We start from the raw sequence: 20,933 nt of genomic DNA, 5'->3' as shown, positions 1-20,933 counted from the left end.
AATGTCATGGTTTTAAAATAAGCCCAATAGTAGGCTAAACAGTAAACACTATTAGGTCTTTTTGAATTTTGTAGCGCAATTTAATTGATAGCTTTTGGCGGTGAAATGCAAAATGGGAAAATGAAGCCGGAAAATCTCTCCCGTCGATCGGCGACGAGTCGCAAACTAACCACCGGCTGTGAAATCCTCGACGGATGTATTCGCGGCGGAATTTCCTGCGATTCTTTAACTGAAATCGTGGCGGAGAGTGGCTGTGGGAAGACACAGCTCTGTCTTCAGCTATCACTCTGTGCCCAGCTTCCGATTTCACACGGCGGACTCAACGGTTCTTCTCTTTATCTCCACTCCGAGTTTCCATTTCCGTTTCGACGTCTTCATCAGCTCTCGCATTCGTTTCATCAATCAAACCCTAGTATTTACGCGAATCACAATGATAATCCTTGTGACCATGTGTTCGTACAAAATGTTCATTCTGTAGACCACCTGTTCGACATAATGCCTAGGATTGATGGGTTTGTTGGGAATTCGAAAAATCGGCTTCCTTTGAAGTTGATTGTGCTTGATTCTGTAGCGGCATTGTTTAGATCGGAATTTGATAATACTCCGTCTGATCTTAAGAAGAGATCTTCTTTGTTTTTCAAGATATCAGGGAAATTGAAGCAGTTGGCAAATAAGTTTGATTTGGCTGTTGTGATTACGAATCAGGTTACGGATTTCGTTGAATCTTCTGATGGGTTAAGTGGGTTGAGGATTGGGAATTTGAGGTATTTGTATTCGTCTGGGAGACGAGTTGTTCCTGCTTTAGGCTTGGCTTGGGCCAATTGCGTGAATTCTAGATTTTTTATTTCACGAAGTGATGATATTATTGGTAAAGATAGAAGCGCAAAGGACGAGAGCGGTTCAAGTTCTGTGTCCAGAAGAGCTCAGAGACGGCTTGACATTGTTTTTTCACCTTATTTGCCTGGGAATTCTTGCGAGTTCATGATCACAAGAGAAGGGATTTGTGCGGTTCAAGCGTAGGTGATCTCTGGTGCTATGTAGGATAATTTTTGTTCGAAGCATCACGAGTGTTTTTTGGAGCTTTTGTGCATTATTTATGTAGATTGCAGAGGGATCCGGGAGATGGGTTGCAGCAAAGCCAGGTTTTTTTCTCCGGATTTTCTCCTCTTGTTTAGATGTGATATAGAAAATCTCTTCGGTGCTTGTCTTTAGTTGATGAGGATGCTATGAACAATTCTTCATGATAAAGCTTTTTAAATGATTCCTATTAGCTCCTACTAAGCTTACTGCAAGCTTCTCACTTTGTTCTCTGATTCTCTATCCTTTGCATCATTGAATTTGCACGAAGTCGAAAAAATTTCCCACTTGGTTGCTATCTTCATATCATTTCCTTTGATGAGTAAATTGCTGATGTGATCTTCATATCTGGCCCTAATATCTTTATGGAATGGGTAGTGTTGATCTTCCTGGTAGATATAATTTTTGTATCTACTTTCACTTGAACTCTGCTAATTCTGTAGCTAATTTCTCGGTTCTTATAACCTGAAAATGACTGAAATCACAATATATGATGATACATACCTTAAGAAGTGCCATAACCCATAAGTAATTCACCTGAATTTCATTGTCTTCTTTGACTTATTGGTAAGCAAATGTAGTTAAAACAACAGATTACTAGTAACAAAAAGATCTCTTCCTGTCCTTGCCCTTTGATTCTATTCTACTTTTGTGTGGTCATTCAGTGGCAGAGGAATCAATTGCAGTTCGAGAGGATTAAATCACCATCTGATCTGTACAAGAATTAGAGATTCCGGGCAAGCCTGAAGCTAAAAACAACCATTGAATCATCTCAGGAACACGACGGAGCTCTACAAGAAGAATGGTTTCTGGCCGTTGTTGGTCTTTGGATTAACAAAAACTCTGTATACGAATCTTCACTTTTGTTTATTTTGTACCAAATGTATAAGTTTCAATATTTCACTATGAGCAATAATAATAATTCTTCTCTCTATGTGACCCGGCCCATTTACAAGATATGGCCCATGTTCATAGACTTTTCACTTTTGTTATATACGTCATAGTTACATCACTTAACAGCGTAAAACTAACTCCGACTGGTACCGGATTCGATTCGTGGTTATCAGAAATCGAATCAATAATGTCGAATCCTGCAGCCGTCGCCGGCAGAGGATCAATCACTCACGTCATATTCGACATGGACGGTCTTCTTCTCGGTAATCTCGTTGCATCTGATCTTCAATCTCAAGCTTTATTAGATCGTACTACTGTCACTATCGTTGTTTAGATTGCTGTTTTCTTAAGGAGTGAGTTTTTAGTTCCCACTGGCTAAATTTCATACCATTGAGGTTAAGATGCTAAAGCAATTAGCTTGAATCTGATCGAAAATCGGACAATTGAGTTTTTTGTTCTGTGTATTCAAAATCTCATGCTGATTTGGTTTTCTGTTGCAGACACTGAGAAGTTTTACACTGAGGTCCAAGAGATTATACTTGCTAGGTTCAATAAAAAATTTGATTGGTCTCTTAAGGCTAAAATGATGGGTAGAAAAGCAATAGAAGCTGCCAGGATCTTTGTTGAAGACAGCGGGATTAGCGACTCTCTTTCAGCTGAGGACTTCCTTGTCGAGAGAGAGTCAATGTTGCAAGACCTTTTCCCTACTAGTGAGCTCATGCCAGGTACATTCTCCTCTCTGTTACATATTTATTAGCAGGAAGATTACATGTATGTGGGTAGACCCAAAAAGGCACTGCCTTTGTGCTGAATCGTAATCATCCATTTAGAAGAAAGAATACTCAGTCTCTGCTTTTAGTTTCATTTCGTTGTTCATCTCCGTTGATCTTAGTTGCGTGAATCTGACCATTTATGCTACAAGAAAATAACAGCTGAAATATACCAGCACTAAGCCCTTATACTTTTCTGGTCACGAACCAATTCTCTTCCACACTTTCAGGGGCTAGCCGACTCATCAAGCATCTCCATTCAAAGAATATTCCAATATGTATCGCTACCGGGTATCTTTTTCACCTCATCAACACATCCATTAAGCTTCCATTCTCATTTTCAGCTTCTTTTCTTTACAATCCAGAAACTGACTTGTTATGTTTGAATGTACGGTTGCAGTACTCACACACGACATTATGATCTAAAAACCCAAAGACACAGAGAGCTTTTCTCATTGATGCATCACATAGTTCGTGGTGATGATCCAGAGGTGAAGCAAGGAAAGCCTGCCCCAGACGGGTTCCTCGCTGCAGCTAGGAGATTTAAGGTAACTAACAGGCAACAATCTCCAATATTCTCCATTACTATTTCATCTCTAAAATGAGTTTCCGCTTCGTCTGGATTCCTTAGGACGGTCCTGTGGATTCACAAAAGGTTCTGGTGTTCGAAGATGCTCCATCTGGAGTTCTTGCTGCTAAAAACGCCGGAATGTAAGTGGGTTTCTCTTCATGTAAAACCAATAAAAACCCGAGACATTTATTGTATTTACGCCCAAGAAACAAGTTTCATTCATCTTGATTTCTATCTACAGGAACGTGGTGATGGTACCGGATCCTAGACTAGATATCACTTACCAAGATGTTGCAGATCAAATTATAACCTCTCTACTCGATTTTAAACCGGAGGAGTGGGGTTTGCCTCCATTCGAAGATTCAAACTAAACGATACAAGCGTCTTCAAGGTAATGATAAAAACTCAAATCATGAAATGGTGAGAAGCTTAGTCTTTGTCTTTATTATATCGTTTTGGCATGTACATGACAAGGCCATGCTGCATTATGTCGTCAAGGGTTCTATGATTTTCTGGCTATTGAAGATATAAAAATAAACCAAGTGGTGACATGACGAGAGACCAAACAAAAAATTGCCTCAACGTTTAAACAAATTTTTTTTGTACAACTACTCTTACCCACAAGTTTCAACATTGGCTTATCTTATTTTGTTCTTGTCGGGATAGCTGAATTGATTCCTCTTTATGGTTTGGAATCTCTCTTCTTTACGCATCACTAACATGTGTTGTTACTGCATAAAATTAATACTCTCGTCCTTTCTTCAAATTTAATGTTTTATATTTGTCAATGTAAAGATCATTACACTATACTAAAGAAAAATAGGGTAAATTTAGTATTACAACTTGTTTTAAACCTGTGAAATCTAAAAAACATACGAAATAAAAATTTGATTCAGTTTTCATGTCGATTTCTCAGCACCATCTTTGTCAACTTTTTCGTCGATTCAATTTGTTTTTATCATATTGTAAGTGAACAAAGAAGCAAACACATCCGATGATAATCTTACAATAATGCCATTAGGATTCACCGACATGGGCTGTTACAAAACATCGTTGCCAAAACGGTCTTTCTCTTCACTCGTTTCTTTTCACTTTTCTTGTGTTTCCCTTGACCGGCAAGATTCGAATTCTCTTTGCTACACGAACAAAGTCCCTGTGTCCACAAGCCAATTTTAATTTCTCGTTAACGTCCAAGTATTTATATAACTTCAAATGTACGAGAAAACAGTTGTTTAAGATCACAAAACCTTAAACAACTAATTGAACTAACCATTGAACGAAAATATTTTTTTAAGAAAGGATAACGGTATCAAACACAATAACTATAGCCAGCAGCAAAATTGAGTTTAAAGAATAAGAATAGCAACAAAATATCATTTCACTAAATTATTGTATTTTTGTCTTTTTAGAAAAGCAGAAAACTTGTGTTTTTTTTGGCAGCTAGAAAACTTGTGTTTGTAGTATATACCGTTATGAACTAGGGAAAAAAAATCTACTAAGGTTTTCCTATTTTTAAAATAAGGCCTCGTTTTATAGTGTGTATATATGGCTGTCCTGACAACAATAAAGAAGACTAATTAAGGGGAGGAAAATTACTTCCATGTAAGATCGCCGGCAAGAAGGAGATCGTTCTCCATGTCTTCATAAGCAATAAGATGGCCAGGAATGGCGTTTGACAGATCAAGATCGTCTGTCGAATCAGCCCCATCGACAAACATTTGTCTTAGAGCCAAAGCCAAGCTCTGATAACTCCCATGCTTGTCTAGGCTTATGCGTTGGCAAATCGAACGTCCCTCGAGCACAACCGTAACCGGAGGAACCACCGATGAAACTAGATCGTCCTCCACGTTAAGGCCAAACCCTTGGAATGATCTACCGGCCGCTTCGGAGCTGGAGTTGCTATTGTTATGGTTTTTCGAAGCCGGTTTGGATATGAAAGGTGTCGTGGTGTCACGAGGTTGATGTGTGGTGGTGTTGTCTTGATGAAACCTTCTTTGCAATGAGTCTTGGGTTTGTGGCTCGAAACTGTTCATATTGAAGGCTTTTAGGGTTTTTGTGACTTAGAGAAGACAACAGACGGTTATATGGAACTCAAAGTGTTTCGTGTTTTTTTTCTTAAGCTAGAGAGAGACTGTGTGTTGATGAGATTCTGGTGAAAGTGAATGTATGTACATATAAATAGATAGAGAGAAGGCGTAAATTGTGTGCAAACAAAGGTGTCTTTTATTTTTACTTTTTTTTTTTTGGTTTAATGTTGTCTTAAATTTTTCATTTTATTTGAAAGTACATCTGCTCTTTGGACTTCTCGTTAAACAATGAATCCTCTCAGTTAAAAATCAATTTAATATTTAGTTATTCAATGAACAATTGGATTCACGTAAATGCATATCAGCATATGTATTAAATGTATTTTTACACTTATTTTATTTTGCTAATCTAACTATATAAGACTATCACTGCGACTGTGAGAGCAAGAGCTGATACAGAAAATGTTCTAAGGTTTCACTTAATTTATTTTTTTACCATAGAGTACCAGCAAGATATATATGCATACAAGTATGAAGAAATGTAAAGCATAAGCTGGAAAGGTTTACGTGGACAAGAAGAAAGCTGACGAGAAAACATAAAAACAGTTTACAAGAGTCAATATAATAAGAGTAAGAACTAGAAAACTCCAAATTAAGGACAGTATAATAAAATGGTGATGAATTAAATAATGGAAGAAGGTATCATAGAAAAAGAGATCTTGTAAATTGTAACGCATGGGCTGCGGAGACGACCGCGCTGCCGTCGCCGAACGACTCGCTTCCTTGACTCGCGCCTGGTCGGGAGTTCCACGTCATTTTCTTTTCACACACTAATACACATCAAGCATACGAAGAATATAAAATTTAATTAAACGGTTTAACACACGCATATATCCACACGACCACACATCAATGTCATATAGAATATAGATACATGCATACCCATATATCTCATACGCATATATACTTTCGGATTAGCACTTGGTCCAAAATGCAGACGCGACATCACCCTTTTAAAAAATAAAATCTGGTGTTTCTCTTGGTTCGAATGATATATGGGAGGAATCGTTCAAAGTAAAGAAGAGACTGTTAGACCACAAATGCGGTTTACACGAATAGGTAATGGACGTATACTAATTCGGATGATTGGCGTTAGTTGCAGTCTACAAACGTTCATAAATAAAATTCGACCCCAAATAAAAAGTTTGAACAATCTACCTAAAATTAGTTAGAAAATTGAAACTAATTAAAAATTATATTAGCTAGGGACACTACTAATTCCAAATCAATAGTCATTCAAACATTATACACTATTTTAAAATCGCAAATAAGTACAATGACCAAAAGTATACTTAAATCATATGTATGAGTCAAATAATTACGCCTACAATTATGAGATTATGCTGAAATGTTAATTTTCATTTGGAACTTTTTGTCTGTTGAATGAAAAATTTAACGGTGGATCCAACAAGCGAGAGGTGAATAAGCTAAAGCAAACCCAAGAAGACATAAAACGAAGCACAAGAAGCATATTTTCTTAAGTTTGAAGCAAACAATAATTTATTCTATACATTTAAAATTTAAACTTGGGATTCGAATAAGAAGACTAGAAGATCCGACATGGGAGGCATGGAAATGTTTAAAACTTACCTCGGTTTCATAGATTTCAATTTAGAAGTAGTATAGTTTAACACATTACTAGTACATTTTATATTTAATCATCTAATTAATTTGTCTCGATTTATGTTTTTTTCGATTCTACAGACATACGTTAATGTTTGCTTATTTCACTCCCCGATAACAATCAAAACAAAAGTTACCCGCTGTTTTGGTCTGTTTCTAACCAAACAATGATAAATCATTTTTGTCATGCTCATCTAACATTACCGCAAGTCTAAACAGGCCTTACACAGGAGCCCAATAAGCCTTATGAAGCCCTAATTAAAACCGTGTGGGCCCACATTCCTCCTTGCTTAAAGCCTAAACAGTTGGCGCGTCAAAATCAAGTGGAGGAGCACTGAAGCAAGTGGGTGTATCCGCACCGGATCATTACCTTAAAAGCTCATTATCAAAACCAAATCCTTTTGATTATTATGACTGAAATAAAAAGCAAAGTGAAAAAAAATAGAGGTTTTAAAACTTTATTTTCGCTCTTCTCTAGAAACATTCCGTTTCAGATATTTTTGATTTTTGAATTTGTTTTCGCTCTCTCTCTCTGCTTAGATTTAGATCTGTTCCTGTGAATTGATTCTCTGTTCAATCGTGTTTCTCACGCCGTCGGTTTCGCCGGAGAAGGAAGTTCTTCACATCGTCGTTTCGAAAATGCCGGCGAATGATGCTGAGTACGATCTCAAAGTAAGTTTACTGTTTTCCGATTGTTTTTTCTCAATACTTCTCTCGACTTTCAAGCTCCATGATTCATTCTATGGTTTCTTCTTCACAGGTTTTATCTCAATCTGCGACTGGGTTAGTTTTCTTCTTCTTCTTCGTCCCCCTAGGGTTTACTTTAGAATCTCCGATTAGTACTGATTTTTTTTTTTTGAGAAGGGATTACACATTCGCGAATGTGGATAATTTGGAGCATTGTACGAAGTATTTGAATCAGACGATGGTTACATTTGGATTTCCCGCCTCGCTCGATCTCTTTTCGAACGATCCGGTTGGGTTTTTTTTTTTTTTATTATTATTGATTCTCGTCGTAATCATGACATTGTTTGGATGTTTTAATTAGGGTTTTGTTGATTTAGGTTTCTATCTCAAGGACTTGCAATTGTATGTACTCGTTGCTGCAGCAACGACAACGTGATATAGAGTTTAGAGAATCTGCTAATGAGCTGAGACAGAGGTGAATTTTGTTTTTCTTCCTTCTTGCAATTTGCTTTGCATTGCACTGTGGTTATTGAATTGTTCTTTGAGGATTCTAGTAGTGTTATTGGTTTATCTTGCTTTAATCGAGTTTGATGTTTGAGCTTATCTACTTTGATTTGTGGAAGGGTTTTCTTGTGGTTTATGTGGATTTCCCTTACTATGTGTAGACAACAATCGGATATAGCTAGACTTGAAGCTAAAGTTGAGAGGCTTGAAGCATTACTCCAACAGAAGGACAGGGAAATTGCAACAATTACCAGAACCGTAAGTCCTATAAAGTGTCAGCTGAAATGGTTTTTACTTAGGCTCTTGATATAGGAGGGTTTGATTATGAATTCACTCTTTTGACAGGAAGCCAAAAACGCTGCAGCTTTGAAGTCTCAGATTGAAAAGTTACAGCAGGAGAGGGATGAATTCCAAAGGATGGTGATTGGTAACCAGGTCTGATTGTGTTTGCTGCTTGCATTAACACTACTTTATCTTGAGGATATTTGTACTGATGGATTCTCTGCATTTATTCTTTAATCACTGAATAGCAAGTCAAGGCTCAACAGATACACGAAATGAAGAAAAAGGAGAAGGATTACATTAAGTTGCAGGTTGTCTATCTTATCTCGTGGAACTGACTTTTTTTCTGTATCCTGTTTTAATTCTGCATCTTGAACGCTTTGTTCTCTCGTAGGAACGGCTGAATCAAGTATTAATGGAGAAAAAGAAAGAATCAAGATCTGGAATGGAGATTATGAATTTATTACAGGTTCTTTACCACCTTCTTGTTTTTTGCACTCAAGGGATTTTCCCACTTGACTGATTATCTGATGTATATAATAGAAAGAAGGGAGGCAACGTGGTACCTGGAATGGCAAGAAGACTGATACTGACTTCTACAAAAAGATAGTAAGAGTCTAACTACAAATTAATTAACTTATGCAAAGTTTCAAGAGCATTCCTTACAAATGTCCTCCCTGCAGGTGGATGCGTATGAAGCGAAAAATCAAGAATTGATGGCTGAGAACACTAATCTAAGAGCATTACTTCGATCCATGCAGGTAAGCTCTTTTTCATGCTAACCTTAACTTGAGTAACTTAACATGTTTTATTCATAAGAGACGTTTTTTATCTTTGGTTTTTTTGCAGACGGATATGCGTGATTTCTTAAATGCTCCAAACGGGTCAGCTAATCCTTCATTGGCTGGAAGTGAGAAACGTGAGGCTGATGCTTCACAATCTCCACTGGGCGGGAAGACGGTATGCATAATCTTGGATAATTGAATGGTTCTTGTTTATAATCTTATATAATTGATTTCCCCAGAATCTAACTAACTAGTCATTACACAGGACGTGTTTGATCTACCTTACCGGATGGCTAGAGGTCAAATAGAAGAAAGTTTGCGCACTAAGATGGCTTCCATTAAGGTTTTTTCTTAACAACATTTTGCGTTTACAGAACGAAATACAATTCGTATCCGTGGTTAACTTTTTTTGCTGTTTGGACATAAAAATGAAGGAACGCATGGTTCAGTTACAAGATGCACCCAAAGGAGCATCTGTTACATCTGAAGCAACAGAGAGAGAGCTTGAACTCGAAGCTCAGCTCGTCGAGGCAAGAAGCATAATCCAAGAACAGGTCCTCTTTCTCATTTTTCTTTATTAATGGCTCAGAGACTCTTTTACTCTCTACATTATGATGTTTTGGAGAAACACTATCTCTTGACTGCTGTTGAGAAACTGACAAGAGCAATGCTATTGCAGGAGTCTATAATGTCGAAACATCTCCCAAAATCAGAGAAGCGAAGGTATCACTTTATATTCTTTGATTTGGCTTAAATAAAGATGATCATGTGAAACAATTAACAATGGCGAAACTTTTTGCAGGCAATCGGTAGTTCCATTGGCAGCCGAGGTATACTTATAGATTCCTCTCTCCTTCATTTCTCCTTTACGTTCTTCCTAAAAAGATTAGTAATGAATCTTGCTTGATCTGTATTTATATAATGTATCTCTACAGGGAGTATGAAAATGTCTAGGAGCTAAAAATCTCTGGATTCAAGTATGTTGCGAAACGAGACTTGTCGCAAAATGTGGTCTTAGTATTGTATTCAGTATCACCAAAACTCTCCTTTGATATCTAAGTTATGTATGTATATTCAGCTTTTAGTTGTGACAAATGAGAGATCTTTTATCCGATTGGGATACCATAATCTTATTATATATGGTTGTTTAGTGTCAAAAATTCAAGGTTGGTAGTCTCTATTACATTATCATATCTTTTAAATTAGTAATCACACAGTAAGTCATAGAGAACACCATGTTCATTGTTCCAAGTTCCAACCAATGAACCAAACTAATCAAATCACTTTGAAACCATTTCATGATTTGATTGCTTTTGTCGGTCCAGTATAATTTAGGAGACTTATGGGGCTTCTTCTTCTGAACTTTCTCAATTTCATAACTCTAGAAGAGTGATAGATACTAGGGGTGTCTAATTTGGTTAAATCGTATTTACTTTTTACAATGAAATCAACTTTTACCGACCAACAAGAGTAAAAGTATATTAGAACCGTGTTTCTATAATCCTAAGTTTTTGCTGTAACCTGTTTTAAATTATGATTAATTCGTATGTTTTCGTAAAAGTGGGTTTTGATGGTGGTTATTGCGTTATTAGTGTGAAGATTAATACAAAAGTGGGTTAAAGAAAAGAACTAACAATATGAAATTGAGGAGTACGCAAAGTTTGGCGTCTCTTAAGGGATTGGTCATTGCCTCCTCACATGCGCATTTGAAATCAGCCGTCCTTTAAACTGTATTAACGTGCGCTTCATCTTAAAGTAAACACATTGATTTTAAAATATCTAGCTCTATGTTTAAAGGAAATCAAATATTTTCTTTGGAAATTTTCCAAAAAGATTAAAAGCTTTCTTTATAAACCAAAAAGATATACAATAAATGTGTTTAATAGTTATGATTTATTTCTTCTGCTGGATAAAGGAGTTTCTTTAATCGTAATTGCCATGTAAATGTAAATGGCAACAACTTTATGTGCATTACAAACAAAAATGGGTCTTATCCTCCGACTAAATCGATGAAACCACAAACCTACAACCATCTTTTGAAATTCAAACGATTATGATTAGTTTTAACATTTTATATTGTAACCCGTTGAAATTTGGTATCCCGCGCAACGCGCGGGCGAGTAAATCTAGTGTTTTTAAATGACAAAAATACATAGCTTTTTATATGTTCCAATAATAATTAGTTTTTGACATCATTTTAAGATCAACCAAAAAAAAATATACAATAGGCCACCGAATCACGAAACAAATATTTTTGGGGTAATTCCAAAAATAACATTTAAAACTATCTTTGTATAGCAGATTACATAAATAGTTTCTTGGTGGATATATACAATGAATGTTTAAACACTTATGGTTTATTTCTTCTTTTGGAAAACAGAGTTTCTTTAATCGTACTTTAGAATAAATATCGGATTCGCTACGTAAATGCTGCATCAACCAAATGTGCATTAAATATAAATCGATCTTATCCATCAACTCTAAATCTATGAAACCATTAAAACTTTGAATAAATTTTGATAATTCAGCTATAACGATAGAACTAAAATTAAGAAAGTAAGAAATAAAGTTTTTTGTATAATAGAAAGTCAAACCCATTCATCATTATATTATTCTATAAACAAGACATTATTATATCAAACTCGTTACATGTATTACACAACACATTATGCGTCTAAGATTCACATAGTCAACTCTTCTTCCCATTAAATCAATTTATATCCATTCTTACAACCATTTTCTCGGGCAAGAATATCTCTCTTTCCATAAATGTATATGTATATATATATATATATATACATACATACACATACACATATTTGCACTCTATATCATCTCCATAAATCTCACGTATCTTCTCTCTTTATGCAAACGACCATCACCATGAATCAAGAACACAATACCACAACTCCAATACCAAAAGCTTCATTATTGTTACTAGAGGATGATCTATGCAAGAGAGAATCAGAGATCTCAAGAAACTCATCGGTGGGAGTTTCTTCTAGATTGTTCTATTACTACCATCATCGAAGTTTCAACGAAGGAGTTCCTTTTAAGTGGGAGATGCAGCCGGGAACACCGATCAATCCTCCGCCGGAAGAAATCATTCGTCCGATTACACCTCCTCCGGCGTTTCTCAGCCTTGGTTTCCCTAAACCCTCAATCTCAGTCGTCGGAGGTTCTAATAAACATTCTCTTTTCCCGGCGAATCTTAAGCTTTGGAGATGGAAGAATCTGCGTAAGAGATATCTCTCTAGATGGTCAAGCCAAAGCATGCTTAATAAAGGTAATTAAAACGTTAAGTGTATTATGATAACTTTTATGTACTGGATTTTTCTATTGATATTTCGGTCAAGTCTAACCTAAAATATATCTTATGACTAATTTAGATTTTGAATGATTACACTATATGAAATGAAAGAATATTGTGAAAAGTAAAATGCGGAATCAGAATAACGGATTCACTAAAAAAAAAGTTGCGTTTATTGAATCAGTTTTTTGTCATTAATCTTGATAGTTAAGGAATAATATATCATAGAATTGTGTGATTGATTATACTATAGGTATTATTGTAATCAATGTGATTCTTTAGTTATTTTGAAAACATTGTTAATTTATATGTGTAACATCTCTTACATATACATTTTCACGTATGATCCAACAGATTATCATATTTCTCGTGACGGTAATTCAAATTCTTGTGATGAATTGGAGAGATTCGAGGAGTTTAAGGATTACAGGTCGAGCTCATGTTCTTCTTCGTCGTCGTCTTCCTCGAAAGATCGGAGATTGATAAAGGCTTCACCACGTCAATGGTTTAGCGGTTGTCCATCTCGGAATTCAAGAAACAATCATACCGGTTTTCATTAAAGTTATACTCTTGAATTATTGTTTTGTACCAGATTAATAGTTAGACAATAAGAAGAAAAAAAGCAAAAATTAGTATCAGAATTATACTAAACTAGAATTTAACCTGCGGTATACCGCGGGGCTATATTTTTTTAAAAAATGTAATGTTATTTTTTAAAAGACTAACTGAAGATATATCATATTAATTTGTATTTTAAAATGTAGATATCTATTTATCAATTTTTGAAGTATAAATACGAAAACATACATTTTTTTTAAGTAACGATGTATGGTGAATTTTAAAATTTTGAATATTTTACTCTGCAGTATACCGTGGGTCGGGTTTTTTATAACTGAAAATTTTAAATTTAAGTTGGATTTGTTTTGTTAATATTGTTTCTTTTGTTTTGTGTTTAAGATTGTATAATTGTATTTTGATTGTTAATTTTAGGATTTCATCCGTGATATACCGTTATTTATTAATATCGACCCAAACCCGTCATCCCATATAAACCCGTCTATATTATCTCGTTAGCTAAATTATTAGTATTATAAAATCCAAGAAAATAAATTATTATTGTTATAAAATCTAATAATTTTAGGATCTCACCCGTAGTATACCGTTATTTGAACGATTTTAAATTTATACTACTAATATATATTTTAAATTTATCATATAAAGTATATGATTTCAAGTTTTTTGTGTTTTTTTTTATTTAAATAAAAAAACGGCTTAAATGATGATAGATATAGTTCTTTTCCTGTATGTGTATTTGATTTTTCTATGTGAATATTTTGATTATTATAAAATAGTATTTTTATTGCTATGCAAAATGTTAATATAAATATTTGCTATAAATTTTTTTGAAGATATATAGAAAGATTGTGTAAATATTTTTAGAAACAAATTAGGCAAGATATTGTTTGGTTAATATCTTTTATTTAAATTTTGTAAAATTAATAATAAATGCCAATGGCATTCTTTGTAAATACTGCCCAACCCTAGGATTTATTTGCTAAAAGTCATCCAAAAATGTATATATAGATGGAGGGAGGGTGACAATTGTCCCCCTCTTATATAAAAATAATAAAATTAGACTAGATCTAAAGTTATCCGACTATTGTGTAAACATTCGTATTTTCCTGTCTTATTTATTTGTATCGATCAAGTTTTCAATTACTATTATTAACATTTTTTATTAAATTTATTTGATAGTTGAACTGATGTGTGGTTACGTGATGACGTCTTTTTCATGTAATTGCCAAACATTTTCCCAATTAATATCGTAATTCAATCGTCAATATCATTATGAGGTCTGCATATCAAAATTTGTAACCGTAATCTTATTTGTTCATTAATATGTTATCTCTGACTAAATAATAAGCATGTAAATGAGCAACTTGTAGATATGCTACGAAAATTAAAGATATTACGGAAGAATTATAACATTTTCATAAAAATAATTGTACAAATTGCATTCTTTTGTATAAAAATAAAATAGATTTTGACTTTTTCAAATCTAGATAGGTATAAATCTAAAAACTAAATTTGGTCTAAATTAAAATAATTGACAAATATCAATAATTTTCTAAATCTTATTTATTATTTTATAATTGATTTTTCGGATAGTCTTTTGACCATTTGATTATATTCGATCGTTGGTAAGTTTAGGCTTTCATTCTTTTGATTCATGTCCTGATATAGTTCGTTCCATTTTGTTAGAAGATGCAAATGGGATAGGAACTCGACGTGATTTGCGTGTGTAATTCTTTATTGTTTTAAGTTAATAAAATGTGGGAGACAATTATCTCTCCTTTGCCCACCAAAAAAATTAATATATTCGATCGTTAGTTCTTAATCTTCATCGGTCTCTCAAATAGTACTCGGCATCTTTCCAATGTTGGAGAGAAATGTTAATATTACATTCTATTGGTATTGTAGTGTCACTGGGCCTGTTATCTTAAACCTACTATATAGATATTCAATTGGGTAGATCCAAGTATGAGATAGAAGTGGCACTGGCAAATATGTCAAAAGTATCACTAAAATCAGTAATACTTTGCTAAGTTTCATGAAATACCCCAACTAAATATTGGAAAAATTATTGCCAGCTACACGAACTATACGCCAACACATCACCACACATGCAGACTATTTTAATGTTTCGCTAACTACACGAATAATTGGTATTACATACGGATATCCCCGAACTATCATCGGTTATGTGTGCAACACTATAACCATCATTTCCAAATAATATAAATGTCTTGTTAACTACACAAAGTATTTCTTTTTTTTGTCAACTACACGAAGTATTTTCATCAATTTTTTTTTAAAACTAATAAATTAAATAAAACTATATAATATATCAATGTAAATTATATATGTACATTATAACTATTCTAACTTTAAAATTTTAATGTAATAAAGACTAAACTAGTTCCATAAAAAATATATGTGTTCATTAAAAATTTGTTAATTAACTTAAACCTATAATGAACATGTATAATTTAATTAAGTGACACTTTTAAAAATTTAGTTAAATTATTTTCATATAAAACATATGTGTGCATTAAAAATTAGTTAATTAATTTAACTTAAAATTATAAGGGATATTGCATATGTAGAATTTAAACTTTAAAAGTTATAATGCATATATATAATTAACAATAGTGTATTATTTACTTTTAGTTATTTTTTCATTTTGTAATTTAGTTTTTAAAAAATGATGGAAATATTTCGTGTAGTTAACAATACATTTATATTATCTGGAAATGATGGTTTTGGTATATATAATTTATATTGATATATTATATAGTTTTATTTAACTTATAGTGATGTATAATTTAACTAAGTGACTATTTTAAATTTTTAACAATTTAATATAATAAATATTAAATTAGTTAAATTAATTTAACTTAAAAGTATAATGCATTAAAAGTTATAATATATATATATATATAATTTATAATAGTGTAATATTTACTTTTTAGTTATTTTTTATTTTTTAATTACTTTTTTAAAAAAAAATTTGATGGAAAATATTTCGTGTTATTGACAAAAAAAAAAATATTTCGTGTAGTTAACAAGACATTTATATTATCTAAAAATGATGGTTATGGTGTTGCACACATAACCGATGATAGTTCGGGTATATCCGTATGTAATACCAATAGTTCGTGTAGTTAGCGAGACATTAAAATAGTCTGCATGTGTGGTGATGTGTTGGCGTATAATTCGTGTAGTTGGCAATGATTTTTCCCATAAATATTTGAGCTGCCTTCATTCCCTATCTGTTATCCAAAACCAAATATTTCATCTCCACATAACAAATCATATTTAGTAAGCGTATTGTCCTGGACAAAGAAAAAAATGAGCTTATCAACTTGGGTTACTGAATAACAAAGATTATAAACCGGTTAGAAATAAATTAGATGTACCCAGTACCACGTAATAAGAATTTGTCGACTTATTACTAATTTACAAAAAGTCTTCGGGCTTTAACTGCATCAGCTCATGTGCACTGTGATACACTGGACCAAACATACAAGAGATTGTAGCCGTCAGATATTCTTTAGCCAACAAAAATAATGTCATTTTTGAACGATTGAGATAGCTCCCACTAAAATGAAGAAAAGAAAACAAACGCCTATTTCATTGTCCAATAAGCGGCAAATCGTATTTGTTAGTATAAAGGTCTTTTCTAGTTAAAAAAGACAAAACTGAACGTGTTGTGTGTATTATATGAAAAAATAGGAAAGTGTCATGCGATAATTCACAATTTGCAATTATAACAAAATAGTAGGATGACAAAGCGAACGTGGGGGAATGATTTGATGTAGCTTTTCAAAATCCGACCCATTTATATTCGTTTTCTCATTTTGTTTTTATCTGTAGTCGTATTATTCATAATATTTAGTTAGGGTGTGACTGGTTATTATAAATAGAGAAAAAGAATTGGAAAGAAAAATAATTTTTCTCAGTTACTTTATCATTTCTCCAATAAAAAAAAATTTGTTCACCAACCAAAATAAATTTTTTATTCTCAATTCTTCTACTTTTCATAAGAAACCAATAATTTGCTTTCCTAGTTTTCAGTATAAAAATTTGTTCCCATAAATACATGGTATACAAATTTCTTCTACTATTTGCTTTTCTTTTCTTCTCATTCTCATTTTTTTCTTATTTTTCTTCTCTTTTCTTTTTAAATCACACTAGTCACATCCTTAGTGTTTTTAAAACAAGCTTTTTGATATTAAAATGGTATGATAAGAAGGCCTGCATTTGATTCTGGATCGGTTTGTACAATGTTTTTATAGCTCGGTTTAAATCAATCACCTTCGTGTATCATATTTAACAAAAACAGATTTTTATAAACTGAAGATACAGTTATTTTTGTGTTCTGTAGTAGTCGTCGAAGTAGTACAGAAAGTAGTACAAGAAGTAATTCATGAAGATGAGATGCATAACTGCTGATGGGGAGCTCGAGTACTTGGGTGTTGGAGCGTTTGTCAAGTCGGAAAAAGGAAAATTATCTTTGAAGACAAAATGAATCATGTAAATAAAAGGAGAAGTTTGCTTGAAGAGAAAAGAAAATTGGCATGAGATTTGGAAACTTTCTCTTATGTGTGATTAGAAGAACTTGAGACACAAGTTTCTGTTTGTTATATATAAAAGACGTGACCTTATGAGAATGGGGATTTGAAGAATAGAAAAATCCCAAAGACATTCGATGTGAGAGATTGTGTGTGATCGTGTGCGACGTAGTTTCGCGGGTTTTTGCTTGTGTGATCAAGCTTATTTGTGTGTTGGTGTTGACATACGTGTTGGAGTATTTTGGTGATCGTTTGGTTCGTTCGTGTGACGATTTGTGTGTGGTGGTCGTTCGAGAAACTTTGGAGAATTAAAGTCTAGACTCATAGGGAGTTTAGTTCAGGGTTGGGTTATCTTGATTAAATCTAGGCTCATGAGAGTTTAGTTAAAGGTAGAAATTTATCCATAAGATTTCATGTTAATAGAACGGAGCGGTGAATCAAGAGGGTTATGCTTGGTTTAACGCGTTTGCGAATAGATTGTATTTGCTTTCTTGTTTTAGTGAAATCGAAATCTGGACATGATCCTAGGGAGTAGAAAAAACTGAACCTCATTAACAAGGTTTTTATCTCATTTATTTTCTGCAATTTATCTTATCTCATCCGCATTTACTAAAACAATATTAAAAAGCAAATTTAAACTTTAAAAAATTAACTTTAACTCCATCATTAAATAACATCTTCTTAGAAAAAATGTAAGAGTATTTGTTTTTCATGATTGACAATGAAATCTAAAAACATGATAGTCAAATAAGTAAAATATATTTCGGCGCCGAACTCTTTGGCAAAATTTCTTCTATTCATTTTCTTTTAAGTTCTCTTTTGGCTTTTTTATTTGTTTTTATCACACCTCGTTACACCTTCTTTTTCTCTTTTCTTTAAGTTGAAACGTAAAACGTTACATATTTATAAATACAAAATATTTAAAAGTACAAAAAAATACCATATACCAGTTGCTAAATAAAAACAATTTGATTTTTTATCACTAAAAATATCGATTTAAATACCGGTTTAATACTATTTTGTGTAAAATCTATTACTCTCTCTGTTTTTTATTATCCTATTTTCTAGGAAATGTTTGTTGTTTCAAAAAATAGATATTGTAAACTTTTTGCAATATTTGTTAGTTATTGTTGATGAAATGTAAGTTTCAAAAAAAAAAATACTAAATACTATTTATTTAGAGTTATAGAAATTAGTAACTTACAAAAAAATAATACATTTAGAATCAACTTCTAATATATTTTTTTAATATGTGTGAAAATCTTAAAAATACATTGATAACAAACATAGGAAATATGAGTTATTGAGTAAAGAGATAAACTATACATTAAATGGAAATCAAGTTTTAAGCTCAATGAATTGAATAGTGATTGTTGGACCATTATACTAAACATAAACTTCAATTCGTTTCCATTTTTTTCAGCATTTGAATTAGAACAGATATAACTTCACATAATAACTAATCGTATATAAGTGAGTTGCTTAGTCCAAAAGTAAACTACACTACACCCACTCCGGTTTTGATGCCATTACTTTCGATCGATCCACCGTGACCCTCTTTTTGGAATCTTGTTCAACTTATATTAAACTTGTGGTTCCACAATCATAATAATAAACTTGTGGTTTCACATTCTTTGACCGCACATTCCATTAAATAACTCTAGCCCCGACCGCTTTAAGTGGAAAAAGTAGCATTAGAATATACTTACAGAGATAATAGAACAAAATGAAGGGAAAAAAAGGCTACACTATTATTTAACACGTGATACTCCGAATTCATGACGCGACCTGAAAACCAAATACGTGCTTTAAAAGCGGGCATATATTTTACATTCCTTGTTTTCAAGTGTTATTATTATTTTTTAAACCAAAAAAAAAAAAGTGTTACTATTATTTTTTCTGTTAAAAGGCTAAAGTGTTATTTAACAAGTTCATATTGTACATTCTATATATCCAGTGTATTTGCACCTATATCGTATTAAATCGTATCCATGAACATACGATTCAGAGTTCATAGCCATAGGTATGTCAATGATCATATTAAATAAGCAATTTGAAGAGATTATATATAACAGTAGAACATACATGTACATAAAAGAAGAAGACGTGTATTGACTAATTGTTTTTAATTCTGGTGTATAAAATAATGTTGATGGCTTGATGCGTAGAAAACAATAATTGAAAGAAAGCATATACTATAGTTGTTAAAAACAAGATAATGGTGCAGGGTGAAGAGATAAACAATGGGATAACGCAGCATGCAGATGACACGTGTGTATAATAGGTGACACGTGTGGGCGGTTTACATGCAAACCATGTGCTCGCCATTACCACATAATTTAAACCTCATCTATATTTCTTCTTTTAGGTCCAAACACGTAATTAAATTTGGTTTTAGCAAATCTCATCGAATATAATCCTTATATTGACACTTCTCTTTATAGTCTCACGTCAGTCCCTAATCTCACGCTCCTTTTCCCACGCGTTTGGCTCAAACTCGAAACGCTAAACATAAAACGCTATTATTGTTATAACTGAAATTTTCGGTCATTGGTGTATCGAAAAAACTTGGAAAACGCACCAATAGCCCATTTACGTGCATGATGTGTTGCTAATGGCATGGCATCAAGTCCGAAAGGCAATTATAGAGGAAAAAAACATGTTTTGGTTTGTTAATGTGTTGTACGGTGCTGCATTAGTGCATCGTGGCACACGAAATTTGGTACTATAACAAGGTGCATTCCGACTTTCTTCAATATATTTATGCATATTAAATAAATTATTTTCAATGCAAAGTATTGTCTTATATTAGTATTTATTTTTAAAAATGAAAAGGAAACAGAAGTAACATAAATGTAGATTAATCAAACGATTATATAAGAAATTATTGCGAGAAACATAAGTTTTGTATACCAACCAACCTTTTGTTTTGCCACGACAAAAGCTAGATAAGATTGGCGAATTTTGTTTTATTTTATAATTAGAAAAATGTAAAATGCTTTCTTAAATTTGATATGTGTATTCACCGAATTCCTAGCAATTTAACATCATTACAAATTAAAAGAAAAAAAGCAGATGGTGATGAAAAGAATGGAAATTGGCGCCAAAGCTTTCATATGAATAGCGAGTCCACAAGACGCGCGAGTTCTGTCTCTCCTTTTTCGTTTGTTAATTAAAGTATTTTAAATATTTTTATGAATCGTAGAAA

At 33.0% G+C, this 20,933-nt stretch overlaps 5 protein-coding genes across 6 annotated transcripts; 4 read left to right on the top strand and 1 right to left on the bottom strand.

The window, feature by feature from the left end:
• Position 1: 1 nt before the first annotated feature.
• On the top strand, positions 2-2,011 carry LOC110228990 (DNA repair protein XRCC3 homolog). The gene is made up of 2 exons (XM_021027606.1): positions 2-1,142; positions 1,743-2,011. The coding sequence occupies exon 1, from the start codon at positions 106-108 to the stop codon at positions 1,018-1,020; it is 915 nt and encodes a 304-aa protein (XP_020883265.1). The 5' UTR covers positions 2-105; the 3' UTR covers positions 1,021-1,142; positions 1,743-2,011.
• A 19-nt stretch (positions 2,012-2,030) lies between these two features.
• On the top strand, positions 2,031-4,078 carry LOC9300594 ((DL)-glycerol-3-phosphatase 2). 2 transcript variants are annotated; one of them, XM_021027619.1, is made up of 7 exons: positions 2,101-2,234; positions 2,472-2,696; positions 2,972-3,032; positions 3,142-3,289; positions 3,373-3,452; positions 3,554-3,703; positions 3,787-4,078. In XM_021027619.1, exons 1-6 carry the CDS (start codon positions 2,159-2,161, stop codon positions 3,681-3,683), a joined length of 720 nt encoding a protein of 239 aa, XP_020883278.1. In that variant the 5' UTR covers positions 2,101-2,158; the 3' UTR covers positions 3,684-3,703; positions 3,787-4,078. The 2 variants fall into 2 exon arrangements, with proteins under 2 accessions (XP_020883273.1, XP_020883278.1); XM_021027614.1 differs by having other exon boundaries at positions 2,031-2,234; positions 3,554-4,078.
• A 157-nt stretch (positions 4,079-4,235) lies between these two features.
• On the bottom strand, positions 4,236-5,793 carry LOC9302280 (auxin-responsive protein IAA33). Its single transcript, XM_002864471.2, has 2 exons — positions 4,909-5,793; positions 4,236-4,465 (listed from the first exon to the last, which is right to left on the bottom strand). Exons 1-2 carry the CDS (start codon positions 5,343-5,345, stop codon positions 4,387-4,389), a joined length of 516 nt encoding a protein of 171 aa, XP_002864517.1. The 5' UTR covers positions 5,346-5,793; the 3' UTR covers positions 4,236-4,386.
• A 1,389-nt stretch (positions 5,794-7,182) lies between these two features.
• LOC9302279 (afadin- and alpha-actinin-binding protein) lies at positions 7,183-10,458 on the top strand. The gene is made up of 16 exons (XM_021016074.1): positions 7,183-7,694; positions 7,783-7,805; positions 7,887-7,998; positions 8,087-8,184; positions 8,375-8,471; positions 8,559-8,648; positions 8,744-8,806; positions 8,890-8,964; positions 9,039-9,104; positions 9,179-9,256; positions 9,345-9,455; positions 9,546-9,623; positions 9,715-9,834; positions 9,960-10,003; positions 10,083-10,110; positions 10,216-10,458. Exons 1-16 carry the CDS (start codon positions 7,662-7,664, stop codon positions 10,222-10,224), a joined length of 1,125 nt encoding a protein of 374 aa, XP_020871733.1. The 5' UTR covers positions 7,183-7,661; the 3' UTR covers positions 10,225-10,458.
• A 1,619-nt stretch (positions 10,459-12,077) lies between these two features.
• LOC9302278 lies at positions 12,078-13,217 on the top strand (the record flags this gene model as incomplete). Its single annotated transcript, XM_002866158.2, is given in 3 exon segments — positions 12,078-12,122; positions 12,125-12,566; positions 12,945-13,217. Coding segments are annotated over 3 exon segments (693 nt in total), but the record flags the coding sequence as incomplete, so codon positions are not given.
• Between the last annotated feature and the right edge of the window lie 7,716 nt (positions 13,218-20,933).

Source organism: Arabidopsis lyrata, assembly GCF_000004255.2.
Source record: "Arabidopsis lyrata subsp. lyrata unplaced genomic scaffold ARALYscaffold_8, whole genome shotgun sequence".
NCBI lineage: Eukaryota > Viridiplantae > Streptophyta > Magnoliopsida > Brassicales > Brassicaceae > Arabidopsis > Arabidopsis lyrata.
Note: the sequence above shows the minus strand (reverse complement) of the source record. Positions and strands in the feature narration are given on the sequence as shown.